This window comes from Prionailurus viverrinus, chromosome D1, assembly GCF_022837055.1.
Source record: "Prionailurus viverrinus isolate Anna chromosome D1, UM_Priviv_1.0, whole genome shotgun sequence".
Lineage (NCBI taxonomy): Eukaryota > Metazoa > Chordata > Mammalia > Carnivora > Felidae > Prionailurus > Prionailurus viverrinus.
In genome coordinates this window covers 70,711,658-70,728,557 of record NC_062570.1, presented here as the reverse complement: position 1 = coordinate 70,728,557, position 16,900 = coordinate 70,711,658, and the positions used below count along the sequence as shown (strand labels likewise).

Here is a 16,900-nt window from a genome sequence, read left to right as displayed (position 1 = left end):
TTTTGAAAAGTAAGCTTGGGTGTTTTGCTAGGTTGCATACTACAATTGAAATGTGGTCTTGAAGCCCGTGTCTTTCATCAGCTTTGATTGATGAATCTGCATATTAGGATATTTGAATATTTAAATATTTATCCTACATATTAAGGTATTTAAATATTCCTCAGCAAATGTAATATAAAACAATAATTGTGTTGATCTTGTGCTGGTGAAACTAATCATGTCATGGTAACTAGTTGGAGTTGAATTTTTAGGGACATTTGGAAAGAAACATGAAGTTTCAGCCCTATCTACTTTCTTGCAAAGGTTAAAATGGGTGTAGTAAATATAGAAAAAGAGTCAATATTTGTCAACTTGCTTAGAATTTATAGCACGGAGGAGGCTTTAGCAAATAGGGTTTTGGGCTTGGCTACACATTACTACACATCTCCACAAAACATAGCCCTGTTCTTTTAAGTTCGAGGATTCTTTCATTCAGAGAGATCAGTAAATAACGTTAGCGCCTGCTGTTTAAGGTGTTTGGGGGGAGTAGACCAAGGGATCTTTCTTGAATGGGTATCTTTTTCAGTCCTTTCTGTGGAGGAGATAAAACATCCAAGTGACTTTAGAGGTTGTCTGACTCCATCTGCCTAGATATATTTGATATTTTTAACCTTGTAATTGGTATGCTAATATATTCTAACTTACAAAAATCAACTCGTACTGATGAAGATGACTCTGAAACTGTCTGCTGGGTGATATATTTGTCTCTAGTGTTGAGAATAAAGCACTAGGAAGAGAAGGCTTTTTGTTTATTACACCGAGTCTAAAATATATACTCTAAAGGACCCACATTAATTGGGCCCTGCCCTTATGGGAAAGTCATTCATAAAATGAAAACACGAACATGGTTACATGTGTTGTTTTCTCTTTAGTTCTGGATACAGCAGGACAAGAAGAGTTTGGAGCTATGAGAGAACAGTATATGAGAACCGGCGAGGGTTTCCTGTTGGTCTTTTCAGTCACAGATCGAGGCAGGTTTGTACTAGTATTAACATGTAGATCTCCTGTTCATGTGTAGATCACTATTTTATTGAATTTGGATTTTCTTGTTTTTATAGAAAAAGGAAAAGTAATAAGGTACTAAATGGGCTGTGGAACTTGCCAAATTCTGAGATTTGAGCAAATTAATTTGTTTTTGTTTTAGTTTTGAAGAAATCTATAAGTTTCAAAGACAGATTCTCAGAGTGAAGGATCGGGATGAGTTTCCAATGATTTTAATTGGTAATAAAGCAGATCTGGATCATCAAAGACAGGTAAGAAGGAACTTTGCTGTTGGGAATCCCGTTATTGATGATCATGTCAGTGAATGGATGTGTTTCTTGAAACCATTGAAAGTGCCATGATCAGGGAAATTGCTGAGCTTGGCAGTCTGGGTTTGGGGAAGTCAAAGTCTCACATATTTTTACACCACACTTTGGTTGACTCTGTAAGCCCATATTTGTACCACCTCCATTCACATGTTCTTATTTCGTGAGTAATCACCACAACTCTAATTCAGTTAGCTCATCTTAAAGTTACCCTTACTTAAGGCCAAACTCATTCAGTGTTTTAAAAAAATTTTTTATACATTTATTTATTTTTGATAGAGAGCACAAGTGGGGGAGGGGCAGAGAAAGAAGGAGACACATAATCTGAAACAGGCTCCAAGCTGTCAGCACAGAGCCCGACACGGGGCTCGAGCTCACAAACTGCGAGATCACGACCTGAGCCGAAGTCGGATGCTTAACCGACCGAGACACCCAGGTGCCCCATAAACTCATTCAATGAATGCTAATTTACCTTCATCTAGAGAGTGGTTTTAACGTAAATTACAGTATTTGGATTTTCCCTAAGTCCCATTAATGATGGAATTTTCTGTTACTTCTTTATACTGGCTGGCTCTAACACCAGTAACCTGTAAGAAAAGAATATTTTTGGTATTTAGTTGTAGGCTGGATTATACTCACTTGTTTCTTTACCCTCTTATTTCACATTTAATTTTTAAAGTATTGGGCACCTTGTCTGCTCACGTTTTTGTGAAGGAGCAGAACAAGGTCAGATATGAATAAATGCAGGCTCTACATTGTCTTTTTGTGTCTATTTCTTTTAGGGCTTTAGCCTCTACCCCATATCTGGAATATAAGTTTTTAAGTTGTTTCTTAATTTTTTTTTTGGCATTTAAGTTCTCTTTTGTTTTTATATAACTTTGTGTTGATGTTTTTAACATTTTGTTTGAAAAGTATGAACCTCAGGAAAAATGGGTTGATAATAGCATCGAGGACAGCCTTCTATTTTGTAGTTAACTATTTAAAACATAATCTTTGATTTGTGTGCTCTATTTGTAAAATTTTGTTGAAGGTATATCAAGTTTAAAACATGGGCTTAAGGGAATGATATTATTCTAATGCTAAGATTTAGGAATGTTTACTCGTGATACTTAATGTAGAATAAGTTTTACTGCTAGGTCCTTTTCACATCTGAATTATTACAAAGTTATGGTGAAAAAATTTGATCTTCACTTCAAACAAGTGTAAGTGGTTTGAAGTAACTTAGAATACAGCACTGCTCACATCTTAAGCCTAGAGTATAGAGTACATTTATTTTTAATTCCTTTTTTGGGGGGGGGTCATTTCCTTCAGGGTTTCTAAGCCGAGTTATATTTTTTAAATGTTGCCAGTAGAACCTGTCTGCTGCTCTTGTCAGTCCTTTCTAATACTAGAAACACTTTTCTATGTTACCGAATCTGGGAAATCCTAACAGAGGAGCTCTGTGGCAAGCAAGCGGCTCTCTCCCAATCTTAACACTGACCTCTACCCCACCCCTGAGTGCTTTCTGCCATGATTATGGAAAAGGTTTTTGTCAAACCCTTTTCATGGTCATATACAACTCTAGTAACAGACTAGGTAGGAGGCCTGGGGTGCATGGGAGGTCCCCTGTAGGGTAGGTGGTGGCTGGGAAAAGTAGGGCAGGGAAAGTAGGGGAATGTATGCCTCCCCCTCTCCTCCCCCCCCCCCCCCCCCCCCCCCAATAGGCCCTGCTGTGATGGGCTTGGGGCAGAGGGTCTGTATGCGTTACTCTTAATCCTCTATGTACCAAAGATTGCCAGTGTTTGGTGTATGGTTTCCATCTGTCTGCAGATATTCAGCACTGGCTTTGTTTCATGCCATAGGCTTACAAAATTTTTCATCTAGGTTTTTTTTTCCTTTTTATAAGAGTAAAGATTCTCCGGGTAAAATGAGAAACAAGGTGATGAGAGGAACATTGTAGGGGATGATAAGTTTCATATTTCCATCACCCAAAACATATGCACTTAGGCTGGAGTAAGATCTTCTGTATTCATTTCTCTGCTTTAAACCGTACACAGGATAAATTACCTGTAGCTGAGAGCTCAGCTGTGTATATCCCCAGGGGAGAAGAGCAAGTGGCTCATATCTGACTGCTTAATCTTTGCTCATTCCCGTAGATTCTACTCTGAAGGATGGGCACCAAGAAAAACTTTTTCCTGTTTATGCTTCCTCTTCTCTTTTCTGGGTTCCCGCACACTCAGGCATGATGGCTGCACTTACAGGAGCCTTGAATACTGGCTGGCAGGAAATCTACCAGCTTTCCCTGTCCATTCATTTCCCACTTGTTTTCATGCTTATTACTCACTTTCTCATTCTTAAACTTACAACGCTTTATTCCCCTTCCTCACTCATGGCTAATGATGAATCATATTTTCCTATTTCACTGAGATATTTCTGCATGTTTCCACCTCCACATAATACTAACCTAAGTGCACATGTACCCCATCAATTCTGCCTTTCCTCACTTCTGTGGATAAACTGTTTGCCTAGCTATGCCCATCCTCTCTAGTAGGCCCTGGGTCCCGCTCCTTCTCACTAGCTCATAGATGTCACCCCAGCAATGGTTCTGTTCTGGTTGTTCCATTTCTCTGCCGCATAATCATTCCCACAAGCATGTCATGCTACAGTGGCTCTCATCTTTAAAACAAAAAGTAACTACAGCAAAAGCGTGTTCTTAATCTCACATTCTTCTCTGTGTACGTTTCTGCTTCTTGTATCAAGCAAAACTCCTTAAAAGCGTTATCTACACTTGCTCTCCTCTCTTTCCTGCCATTCTTGCTTGCTCTGACCTCAGGCATGCAGCACCCCAGTCAAGGTCACCATTTACGTAGATGTCAGTAACGTTTGACACAGATGCTCATACTCTCATTTTTGAAACACTTTGTTTACTTAGCTCTGGGATACCTTAACCTATGCCTCCACTCTTTCTTTGCCAGTATTTCCTTCTCTCTCACAGGTATCTTAGGCCTCAGGTGCACCTTCTTCTAAGGCCCTAGTTGTACAAAGACCACTTTACCTCCCAGCCGTGGGAGCCATACACCGTGCATTTGAAGTTGAGGTGCTGTGCTAAAGGTTTTTACCTTTTTAAAGTCTCTTTAGAATTAACGGTGTTGTGTATAATGTCTTGGTACCTTTACCTGCTTTACTAACAGCCTGGACAGGCCACAGGATCCATAAAAATTTCTTCCCCTGTTTAGAAATGTTGACTTTTTGGTCATCATCCTTAAAGGGTTCTTACTCAGTAACCAGTCTTACTTGCTCTTAGTTATTGACCCAGTTCATTCTCTTCTGCCTTTGTGTTAGACACAATCCTTTGGACTTTTTCTAGTTTCTTGCCAGTTTTCTGTTACATAGCAAATGCCAGTTCTCCATGTTCTTTGAATTTGTGGGTCAGCCCTGGACATTCCTATTATTGGTTCCCGAGATTCTGAACCCATCTGGGAAGAGGTCAAGCAGAAGAGCTTTTGCTTATTAATAACTTGCTTTTGGCTTCTGTATCTCTGGATTTGCTCCTTCCCTTCCCTTCCCTTCCCTTCCCTTCCCTTCCCTTCCCTTCCCTTCCCTTCCCTTCCCTTCCCTCCCCTCCCCTCCCCTCCCCTCCCCTCCCCTCCCCTCCCCTCCCCTCCCCTCCATCCTTCCATCCATCCAATATTTATTGAACCCTTTTCTAGACACTAATAACACGCAATAGAAAGAACAAAGTCACTGAAATTGTCATTAAATAAGAAGAATTTGAATGGTTAGAGTTACCACACACCGAGCCCCTTAGAGATAAATAACATTGATCATCTTGTTTATTCTATCTAAGGTGGAGGAAGAGAACACAGGTAGTTGACTTGCTTGTGCTTGCTAAAATGTAAAAGTAGGTACATATAATAGCGTACTGATTTCTGAAATTTAATACAGCAGTATGTGTGCTTGGATTGTGGACTTTGCTATATCTCTGACTTCAAGTTCCTTGTCCTTGACTCAGCCCTGTCTGGAAATGGACTGTTCTGTTCTTTTTGTGCTTACCCTTTCTTCCTCTGGCTTACTTTAGCCTCCCCCTCTCCTTTCCTCCTTGTTAGGTGCTAGTGGCCACTGTTAATTTGAGAAAGGAACCCATTACACTTAGGATAATACCCAAGTGTACTAACCCCCACTGTCTCTGTTTAGTACCTTGACCACAGTATGCCCCTGTAGCCTCCCAGGAAAAGACCTCACCCCTACCCCCAATAGTAGAGTCAGGGTCCTCTTCTTGCCTTACCTGTTTTTGCCTTCTCTGTATCTAAAGATCTGTAAACCATTGAATGTAAGTAGCATGAGGGCCTCTCAGTTTTCGATCAGTTTTGTTCATGCTTTGTCCTTGGTACGTAGAACAAAGACACACACTCAATAAATATTTGCTGAATTGAATGATTCAAGGCATCAGTGAATCAAGATGTGGTATTAATTTGATGATTCTTTCTATACAATAGGCATTTAAAAAAAAACCACAAAAACAAGTTTTGGTTCTGTTGGTCTCTTCCTATTAAACCCAGTTTGTTGGATAAAACTGTTCTCATCATTCATATTTGCTCCTCTCCATTTGTAAATACATAGTACTAGATATACTCATTATTGTGGATATCTGCTAATATTCATTTGTGCCTTTGAAGTGAGGGTCACTGGAGGTTCCCAGATGTAGGTCTGTGAATTTGTTATATCAGATTCACCTTTGTTGCTTAAAACAGAACATTTCTGGGTAGTGCTGACCCACCAAATTAAAATATCCAAGAGATGAGGTTTAGTATTTGGTATCTTTATAGAATTCTCTGGGTTGGGGAACATCTAGGAAATCCTTATTTGTGTAGCTTTCAATCTTCTGTTGATTCTGGCTTCATAAAGCTTTGGCTTTGTTCCATGTAATATTCTTTTGGCTCATTTTTGTGTTTGCTTGCTCTGGTGGTAACAATGCTATTTCTACTTCTTAGTTAAAATAATGCTACTCCAGTGAGCTCAAAAGCAGCTTTATATGTGGTTAGAGATTTCTTGACCAGAAATGTATGCACAAACTTTGCTGACCTTGATTGCTGGAAGACAGTGATGTGAGACAGTACTTTAAAAATAAATAAATGAGGCACAAAATTAGTATTGGGAGTATTTTATCATGTAGGCCATTAATTCATTATTTTTTCTGTATAAAGATACCTCATTTGCCATTTCTCTCTAGCTGAATTACATTATGCAGGAGGGGTGGGACAAAGTACCTTTTTGAAGAATAATTGTGCTGAAAGACATGGCAAAATTTTTGAGGACATATGTCCCTCCCCCAAAGTTATATTAATAATTATTGAGATTGACTAGTCTCAAATATTAATTTTTATTTTTCTTCCTGTATCTTTTATTTCAGGTTTTACTTATTTGGTCATACTCTGTTTACTTAACATGTTTTATTTCGTTAACTATGTACTCTTCTAGGCTCTGGATGTACAAAGACAAATATGCCTTCCTCCCTAGCTACAAGGGATATGATGGTGGGAGAGTGAGAAAAAGCAACATCAAAAATTGGAGTATAGTGTGTTTAGTTTTGTTCACTGTAGGGCATGATGGGAGCTCTGGGGTGCTGTTCCAAAACTGCATCAGCACTGAGGGGGAAGTTATTGATTGCTTGAGTCTTGAAGTATTACTAAGGAACAAATTAAGAGTATAGGGTTGGGAGAGAAGGGATGGCATCCCAGGAAGAAGGAACAGAATTTGTGACAACGTGGTGGTATTTTTTTGTAGGAAGGAATTTCCCATGTTAAGTTAAAATAGGAATTGTCTTTTTAAAATTGGCTTCTGTGAAGCTTTCTTTTCTTACTTGGCTTCCTCACTAGTTGTTAATTGCTTGCTTGATTTGATTGATTTATATTTCAAGACCATAGGCCTTATGGTGCATAAGCTATTTTGAAGAGAGTCAGGGAAGTTTAAAAATTACAAAAACTTGGGTATACTAGTGCTGTGTAGAACCTGCCTGCTACCCTTTTGGAACACAATATCAACTCCTAGGTGGTAGTGTAATTATTAGATGTTTGCATTAATGGAATAACCTGATGATACTGTACTAAGTTGCTGAATTTTAGAAATGGAATATTAAATTGGGAGGGCAAACTACCTTAAAAGATTAGAGGGAACAATACCTTGAGCTCAAATAGGGCCAAGAATAATTCCTGCTCCAGGTTAGCCAGAACGAAAAACATCATTAATTCTTGGGGTATTGGGTAGTGTACTCAGAAGGTTGTGTTCCAGTCGTAGGGCAAAATTAGCTCTAGGGTAATTCTGTTCTGGCACTATGGAACAAAAAGGACTACACTTTCTAAATAACTGCATCCCAGAAGAAAGCTCAAGAATATATATAGGAATACAAACTATCCAGAACCCAGTAGGTCAAAGTCTAGTACCCAGGCATCCATTCAAATTACCAAGCAAGAAGCAGGAAAATATGACTCATAATAAGGAGAAAAAACAAGGAGTAGAAACACACCCAGAAATGACACACAATAGAATTAGTGAACAGATACCTTAAGCAGTTCTAGGACTATATTCCATATGTTCAAGAAGCTAGAGAAAAGACTGAGTATGTTAGGGAGAAACATGGAAGATGGAGAAAGATCAAAATCAAACTTGTAGAAATTGAAACTACAATGTTTGAGATGAAAGATACCCTGGGTGGGATTAATAGCCAGAAGCAACAGCTGGAAAATGTCTAAATTTGATGAAAACTGTAAAATGCATACATTTAAGAAGCTCAACAAACCCTGAACATAAGAAATATGAAGAAAATTAGAATGAGACAAATTAAAATGGAATTGTCTGAAACCAGCGAAAAAGAGGAAACGTGACAGATAACCAGAGGAAAAGAAAACTACGCACAGAGGAACAAAGATAAGGATGGCAGTGGTCATCACTGTTTCTCATGGGCAACGACTCAAGGCAGAAGATAGTGACACAACATCTTTCACGTACCGAGAGAAGAAAACTCATCTAGAATTAAATACCCACTAAATGTTTGTTTCAAAAAATGAAGGTGAAATACTCCACAGATATGCAAAAGGTGGGAAGAGAAGATTTATTACCAGCAGACCTGTGTTATAAGAAATGTAAAAAGAAGGAAAATTATACCAAATGGCAGTTTGGATCTATACAAAAAACAAAAACAAACCCACCAGAAATGGCAATTATGTGAGTAAATATAAATTACTTTTATTGTTATTTGTCTCTTTAAAATATACTCTGGATGTTTAAAGCAAAAAAAGGTAACACTCTGTTGTGAGGTAAAAGATAACAAAATGTAGGAGGGAGAAATGTGTTAACTGCAGTAAGCCTCTTATACTATATGTGAATGGGCAGAATGCATTTGAACTTTGATGAGTGAAAATGTGTATTATAAACTCTAAGGCAGTCATTAAAATAACATGGTACGTACTTCATTAGCCAACAAAGGACATAAAATGGAATCATAAAAGCAATATAGTTAACCCAGAAGAAAATAGAAAAAGAATAAGCAGATTAAAGAACAAATAGGATGGATAGGAAACATACCAAGATGATTCAGTGATGACGGTAATCACATTGGTGGTAGATTGTGTGAACACCTCAATTAAAAGGCAACCATTGTCAGGGCACCTGGGTGGCTCAGTTGGTTGAGCGTCCGACTTCGGCTCAGGTCATGATCTCACGACTCGGGAGTTCGAGCCCCGTGTTGGGCTCTGTGCTGACAGCTTGGAGCCTGCTTCGGATTCTGTGTCTCCCTCTCTCTCTGCCCCTAACCCACTCTGTCTCTGTCTCAAAAATAAACATTAAAAAAAAAAAAAAAAAGGGGCAAACATTGTCAAATTGGATTAAAAAACAAAACAACCCCCAAAAAACGAGACCCTACAAGAAATCTACTTTCAGTGTAAAAGACAAATAGGTTAAAAGTGAAAGGATGGGGTAAGATATACCATGCTGATACTAATGGAAAGCCTCTTGAAGTGGCAATATAAATATCAGACTAAGTCGATTTCAGAGCAAAAAACCTACCAGGAATAAAGAGGATTGTTTTATAATGAAAAAGAGATGAATTCATTAAGAACATAATAATCCTAAACATTCATATATTGAATAACAACTTCAAAATTCTTCTTTTTAATGTTTGTTTATTTTTGATAGAGAATCAGAGCTTGAGTGGGGGAGGGGCAGAGAGAGAGAGAGGGAGGATAGGGAGAGGGAGAGAGGGAGAGAGAGAGAATCCAAAGCAGGCTCCAAGGTGTGAACTGTCAGCACAGAGCCTGAACCGGGGCTCGAACTCAAGAACCGGGAGATCATGACCTGAGCCAAACCAAGAGTCACACACTTAACTAACTGAGCCACCCAGGCACACCACAACTTCAAAATTCTTAAAGCAAAATTGAAAGAACTGCAAAGAGTAATTGACATGTTCACACTTAACAGTCAGAATTTTCAACATCCCTTTTCAATAATTGAATAGAAAGAAAACCAATAGGATATGGGTGGCTTGAACAGCAATGTTGAACAAATTATTCTGAACATTTAGTGAATGCCCCACCCAACAATAGCAGAATACACATTATTTTGAAATGAGAACAAGTCTCAATAAATTTAAAAGGATTCTGGTGAGACCAGGTATGTTCCTTGACCATGGTGGAGAATTAATTTGGAAACCAGTAACAGAACATAGCTAAGAAACCTCTAAATATGAGGAAACCAACAAACTTCTAATTTATCCTTCTTATGAAGAAATGATCAAATGGGAAATTGCAAAGTATTGTGAACTGAATGATATTTAGAACACATATCAAAATTTGGGATGCTACCAAAGAGGAAAATAAAGAGAAATTCATAGCATTAGTTATCTTAGAAAAAAGGAAAGGTCTCAATTCAATGACTGGCTTCTACTTTAAGAAACTAGAAGAAAAAGAGCAAATTAAAGACATAGTAATTGGAAGAAGGTAAATAATAAAGGGTGGAAATTAACAAAATTGAAAATAGAAAAACCATAGAAAGATAAACCTAGTTTTTAGAAGATCAAAGTGACAAATCTACCCAGAATGACCAGGTTAAAAAGAGCAAAGGGCACAGAGTACCAGTAATAGGAGAGGTGCCATCACTTCAGATGTTAAAGATATTGAAAAGATAATAAATACTATAAAAAGAAATACCATACTATAAAGAAACTTTATACCCATAAATTCAACAAGTTAGATGAAATGGACATTTCTTAAAAGGTGCACAAAATATCAAAACTCATGAAAAAAAATAGATAACATGAATAGTACTGTATCTATAAAATAAATTCAACTGGTTATAAAAACCTTCCCTCGGAGAAAACCTCAGGTCCAGATGGATTCATCGGTAAATTATACCAAACTGATTTTGCTGAAAGTATTCCAGAATATTGAAGATGAGAGAATTCTTTCCAACTCCTTATATGAAGCCAGCATTACTCTGGCTTACCAAAGCCAGACAAAAATTTACGAATACTACAGTCCAATAATTCTTGCAAACATGTATGTAAAAATTCTTAAAATTTTAGTAAATAGAATTTAACAATATATGAAAAGGACAGTGCATCATCACTCAGGTGGGGTCTATTCCAGAAATGCAGTGTTGATTTAACAGTCAAAGATGAATCAACACAGTTCACCAGATTAACAGACTAATGTGGAAAGATTATGATCTCAGTAGATGCAGAACAAAAAAAGATTTGAGAAAATTCAACATACTGTTAAAAACTCTTTACAAATGGAATAGCAGAAACTTTGTTAACACGCTAAAAGGCATCTTCAGTGACACCCTACAACTAATAGTGTGCTTAATGGTGAAGGACTGAATGCTGCTGTCACTGCACTGAATGGTCTACGCAGTGAGGTGAGGCCAGAAAAAGAACTGAAAGGCATCCATATCAGAAAGCAACCAAGTTGTCTTTATTAGTAAATGACATGATTGTTCATCTAGAAAAGCCTATGGAATTTACAAAAGAACATCCAGATAAGTGAGTTGAACAATTTCCAGGGTATAACACAAATATACAAAAATCATGTTCCCATTTTTGTAGAGAAGAATGTCCATCGTTGAAAAGAGACCAGAAGAGATAGGTTCCTTAATCTATCCCTTTCCCCAGTTGACATTTTCTAACTTTCTGCAGGTGTTTACTTTTGTGGCAAAGACAGCAACAGAAGTCATTCTTTTAGAAAGATCTTTTTCATTCACACTATGTAAATGTAATTTAGTTTAACAGTTTTAGTAAATATCACTACTTCAACCTTTTACACTGAAAATGTGTAGGATAATATATATTCATTTTATGTTTCTGACGGGCCTACCATTTTAGGTCATCAGCTCTGCCACACTTCTTGTCTCAATATAACAAAGGCATTGTGATCATAATCATTATTCATTTTTTCTCACATTTATTGAGTGTCTCCTATGTACCAGGTATTAGGGAGTTTTGAGATGAGGAAGACCCACAGTCTCTTGAGGCTTCCGTCCTCTTCATCCTCAGCTCTTCGTGATAGTTTTCTCTCTTGCCTTGTTGTGTTTAAGCTTTTCTAGACTTCTTTTAGTTCTTGGAACTTGGGACACCGCCCGTCCATGGCCCTCACACAGGCCCTTTCTTTTGTCAGGGATACTCTCTTACCCCACCCTTAACCAACTCCGTGCTCTTTATTTGGTTCTTAGTTTAAATGTCATTCCTCGGGGAAGCTTTCCCTGATCTGCCCAGCAGGGTTATAGACTCTACTAGCACCTTGTACTTTTTCTTACCAGAATTATCACCCTTGTATTTAATACTTTGAGTAATCACCAGACTGGAATCTTGTTGCATGGTAATATTTCGTCACAAGTATGTTCTTCTGGGTTGTTCTTCAGAGCTGGACTTCAATATGTGTTGAGCTTTTAAGTCTGTTGGTTTATCTTAAGACAAATCAGCTTGGCCTCTGGCTAGATTAGGAGAGCAGTCTGTGGCCATAGGGTTAGATGGAGCAGATCTGATTTTTAATTCTGTACCTCAGATACAACTCTTGGAATTTCAGGTAACACAGGAAGAAGGACAGCAGTTAGCACGACAGCTTAAGGTAACATACATGGAGGCGTCAGCAAAGATTAGGATGAATGTAGATCAAGCTTTCCATGAACTTGTCCGGGTTATAAGGTAAGTGAAACACATCTACGATGTGTTTGTTTTAACTTATAGAATTTTACAGGCAACCACACTGCTTTTTAAAACCACCAAGTAAGAAAGAAATTACCATTAAATGTTTTTAGCAAGAAACAGGAAATTATATGTATAAATGCTTCTGTGCACATGACAGGTTAAAAATTTTTAATTAAGTACATATTGTATACTAGGAACTTGCTACATATAAAGCCAGATTTAATTATATTGAAGTAGAGAGTACACACGGATTTAAAAAAAATTGCACACACAACCTACACCACTTCCAGTGGTATCAGTGGTACGAAGGTAGGGATGACAACAACTAACGTTTGAGTGGAGATCTCTGCCAGATACTGTGTCTGATGCTTTACATGTGTTACCACATTTAAATTTCACCACGACCCAGTAAGCGAAATACTTTCATTTATCCCCACTTTTGGATGGGAGAGCAGGTATAGAGAGGTTAGCTAACTTGTTCAGAGTTTCAGCTTTAAATGGCAGGGCTGGGACTTGAATCTGTTGCTCTGATTCCAGAGCCTGTGTTCTTAGGCTTTGCTTTTGCCCCACCTCCTCCCAGGCTGCGGGAGCCAGGTAGTAGAGATGTGGTGCTCCAGGTGCTCCCATTCGTGGTGTGAAGTATGACATCCCTCATAACAAAGGGTTTTTCTGTTCTGCTGGCCTAGAAGGCCCCTGCGCTTCAGAAAGTGTTAATGGTTCCAGGAAGCTTGAGGTGAAGGGCAGGTGGCCTGGAGTTAGTTTCTGTGTGAGAAAGATTGAGTTTCCGTATAGTGGGAGGGGTTTGATTTGATTATTTTTAATCTTGGTGGCTTGGCGCCTCCTTCCCTGTGGGCTCTCTCTAGATCTGCGGGTCTCTCTGCTTGACAGAAACGTGGAGCTATGGGCTTCCTGTACTTTTTTTTAACCCCTTGCCTGGGCATTCTCTTTGTGGGGAAAGGAAAGTAAAGATTATAGTTCTTAATTTTTTTAGTGGTTTGTTAAAAGTGCAAGTTCCATTATTTTTGAATGAAAACAGAGTTTCAGTTTTGCAAGATGTAAACAGTTATGGAGGTGGATGGTGGTAGTAGTAACACTGTGAATATATTTAACACCACTGGACTGTATGCTTAAGAATGGTTGTCAAGTTCTGTTATGTATTTTAACACGTGTGCATGCGCACACAAACCGTTACCTTCTTAAAATAACGTTTACTGCCTTTTGAATGCTTTGTCCTTGGTTTTGATCCTCAGAATCTATATCCAAATCCATCATTTAATCTGGAGAAGTGGGTAGAGGCGGCAATTAACAAAATTACTTTAATTTTACTTTTATTTTACGTAGGCTTCACAGCCAACAGGGGCTTGAACTCATGATCCTGAGATCAAGAGTTACATGCTTTCCTCACTGAGCTAGCCAGTGCCCCTGGGGAAGCCTTTTTTATGCCAGCCACTGATAGGCCTTTAAACGTAACAAGATCACGTTTAAACCTCTAGCAACTGTGAAAGGTAGAGTTTTATTATTCTCTTTGAAAAAACCGAGGTTCACAGAGGTCAGCTAACTTGTCCAATGCTGACTTGTAGCTAGTAAGTGGCAAAACAGGAATAGAAACTGTGTACCTTGTATGGGTATGTACTTTATATTTTACTCTAGCAATGGTTGCTTTTTTTTTTTTTTTTTTAATGTTTATTTTGGGAGAGAGAGCGCTAGCAGGGGAGAGGGGCAGGACGAGGCAGAATGAATCCTAAGCAGACTTGATGTAGGGCTCCATCTCAGACTGGGAGATCATGATCTGAGGCTAAACCAAGAGTAAGATGCTTGACTCACTGAACCACCCAAGTGCCCCTGGATGTCTGTTCTTAAGTATACCTTACTGTTAATGGAGTTACAAAGTGGGAAGGGAACTTAGAGGTCATTGAGTTCAGTATCTCATCTGATTCCAGACTCACCTATGAGTGGAGCTCAGATAGCTCTGCTTTATGCTGGTGTTGAAACACTTGTGCCTCTCTCCCCAAGATTTGCTTCGATTCCCTAGGTGAAATTCAACATTGAGAAGCATATGCACATAAACTAGACTTGTCCAAAAAGAATATATTTGTAATAATATGTTACCAGCAGGGTAGATTTTTATATAGATTTTTCTGTCTTACAGGAAATTTCAAGAGCAGGAATGTCCTCCTTCACCAGAACCAACACGGAAAGAAAAAGACAAGAAAGGCTGCCATTGTGTCATTTTCTAAGAATCCCTTGAATTTTAGCTACCAACTGCCAGGAAAAGCCCTCATCGTCTCCTCCTCTCCTTATGGTTTACATCACATCGTGTTGGTACCTTTCTAGCCTTAGACACAAATGATCACCGTGGTAGCCTTAGACCAAGAAGCTGGCTAATCCTTTCCGTGAAGCTAATCCTATGGTCATTTCAAGACACATTTAAAGGAAACACTAAGGCTGCTTCAAAGATTATCTGATTTCTTAAAAATAATGATCTATATACATAGACATATTCTTTTTTAAGGGCTTACATTTTAATAGGGATGAATCAGTTTTGGAACCTAAGCTGTTTGCCAAGCTGAAGTCATAGGTTGTGAAATTAACTTTTAACTTCTGGAATCATATTGCCTATTGTTACTCTAAATAGAAACATGAGTTGTTTTTAAATGTGAATTTTTGCCTATCTAAAAATTTTGATGTCAACTTTAGTTAACCTTAAGTACACTGAATTGAATCCACAGAAGTGAGACATCTCAGACCTTTGCTGATGCTACAGCCTTTGTTTTCCAGTGGCCAAAATACCAAAATGCCTGTTATGTTTATAGATTAAAAACTGCGTATAAAGCCTTTATTACAGCTCCACTCCTAAAGATGATAATAATGTTCTTTGTGGCCAAATATTTGGACTTATTCTGCATTTAGGCATTTCAATGTTCTTGGCTTTTTAAGTTAACTCTTTTCACAGCCATGTTGAGAGTAAAAATAAATAATTTCTGTCTGTCTTCCTTTTCAAGTATTTCTGGATAAGGGATTCAAAAAAAACTAAAACTGTTTTTGTTTGTAATATAAAATATGGAATTGATCTTTCCGGGGTCAGAGATGATTAATGTTTTTGCTATATACTTTTATACATTATTTTCTTATCAAACTAGTTAACAAGTATTTTTATATGTTTGTAAGCAAATATGCTTTCACAGCATACCTTGTGTATATGTAAAGATAAGTATTTAATTCTCACTGTTCACTTTTAACTGACAAAGAAAAAAACAGTGAAAACTACAGAAACTGTGGTAGAGCTGTCCTTGCCATCCCGGTCCTGGTCCTGGTGGCTCCCGCCTTTGGCCAGTCACACACCTGCTTGAGAAACCTCCTCCGTAGACGACAACAGGGTGAGAATCTGAAGTCACTTGTGATGTCCCGTACTAGGTATTGACTGTTCTATCAAGTAGTAAGTGTAAAACTTCTCTTTGACGATTAGTATAACTGTGGATGGCTTCTGATTTTTGTTTTTAATTTTGTGGATTGTGTTTCAACAATTCAGAAGTATGTTCCTGATGGTGAGATACTAAGTGGTATTGCACGGTTGTCACTTTATTGAATGTGTACAACAGCCCCGTGAAGTTGATAAAGCGTACCCTTGTATAGCTTCAGGTGCTAGAATTAAAACTGATCTGTTATCACAAGAGAAGGTTTGATGACTTGTTATTTGGGTGGTTTCTCAAAGGAATGAGTGTTGGAAGAAACTTATTTTAGTAGCTAGCCCTGTGCCTTTTCCCAACAGTGCCCTAGGGTTTGAATCTAAAAATCAATATTGGTTATCTGGCAGGTGAACTTGAAGTGAAATGGCTTGGTGTTCTTAGGGGTCTCTTGACTATTAAGTCAGCATTTCTTAAACTTTTTCTATGAAGTGCTCCTGACAGAAACCCCTATATCTAAAGGAGATACCGCTGAAGACAAAGCCTAAAGCAGCTGAGGCAAAGTGCATACATTTATTTGAATACTAATTAAAATTACTGCCCAGGAAGGTACCATATTTATCCTGTGGGTTTTGGTATTATAGCACCATCGCGTGTCTTTGTTAGGACTTTCAGTTGGGATTTTTTACAATGTCTATTTCTTTTTATTTTGAGAGAGAGAGAGAGAGAGAGAGGGAGAGGGAGAGAGAGGGAATATGAATGTGTGTGCATGTGTGTATGAGCTGGGGGAGGGGCAGAGAGAATCCCTAGCAGGCTCCATGATGTCGGCACAGAGCCCCATGAGGGGCTCAGTCTCACAACTGTGAGATCATGATCTGAACTGAAATCAATAAGAGTTGGACACTTAACTGACTGAACCACCCAGGCGCCTTGGGAAAAATGTAAAGTTATCACAGGTAACCTCAGATAACAAGAGA

At 38.3% G+C, this 16,900-nt stretch overlaps 1 protein-coding gene across 4 annotated transcripts in view; it reads left to right on the top strand.

The window, feature by feature from the left end:
- The window catches only part of RRAS2 (RAS related 2), a 75,418-nt gene extending 59,228 nt beyond the window's left edge, over positions 1–16,190 (top strand). For all 4 annotated transcript variants that reach the window (XM_047876860.1, XM_047876861.1, XM_047876862.1 and 1 more), the window contains exons 3-6: positions 912–1,014; positions 1,184–1,292; positions 12,398–12,516; positions 14,669–16,190. In XM_047876860.1, the coding sequence (XP_047732816.1) occupies positions 912–1,014; positions 1,184–1,292; positions 12,398–12,516; positions 14,669–14,756 (419 nt within the window). In that variant the 3' untranslated portion in view covers positions 14,757–16,190. The remainder of the gene's footprint in view (positions 1–911; positions 1,015–1,183; positions 1,293–12,397; positions 12,517–14,668) is intronic.
- Positions 16,191–16,900: the final 710 nt, after the last annotated feature.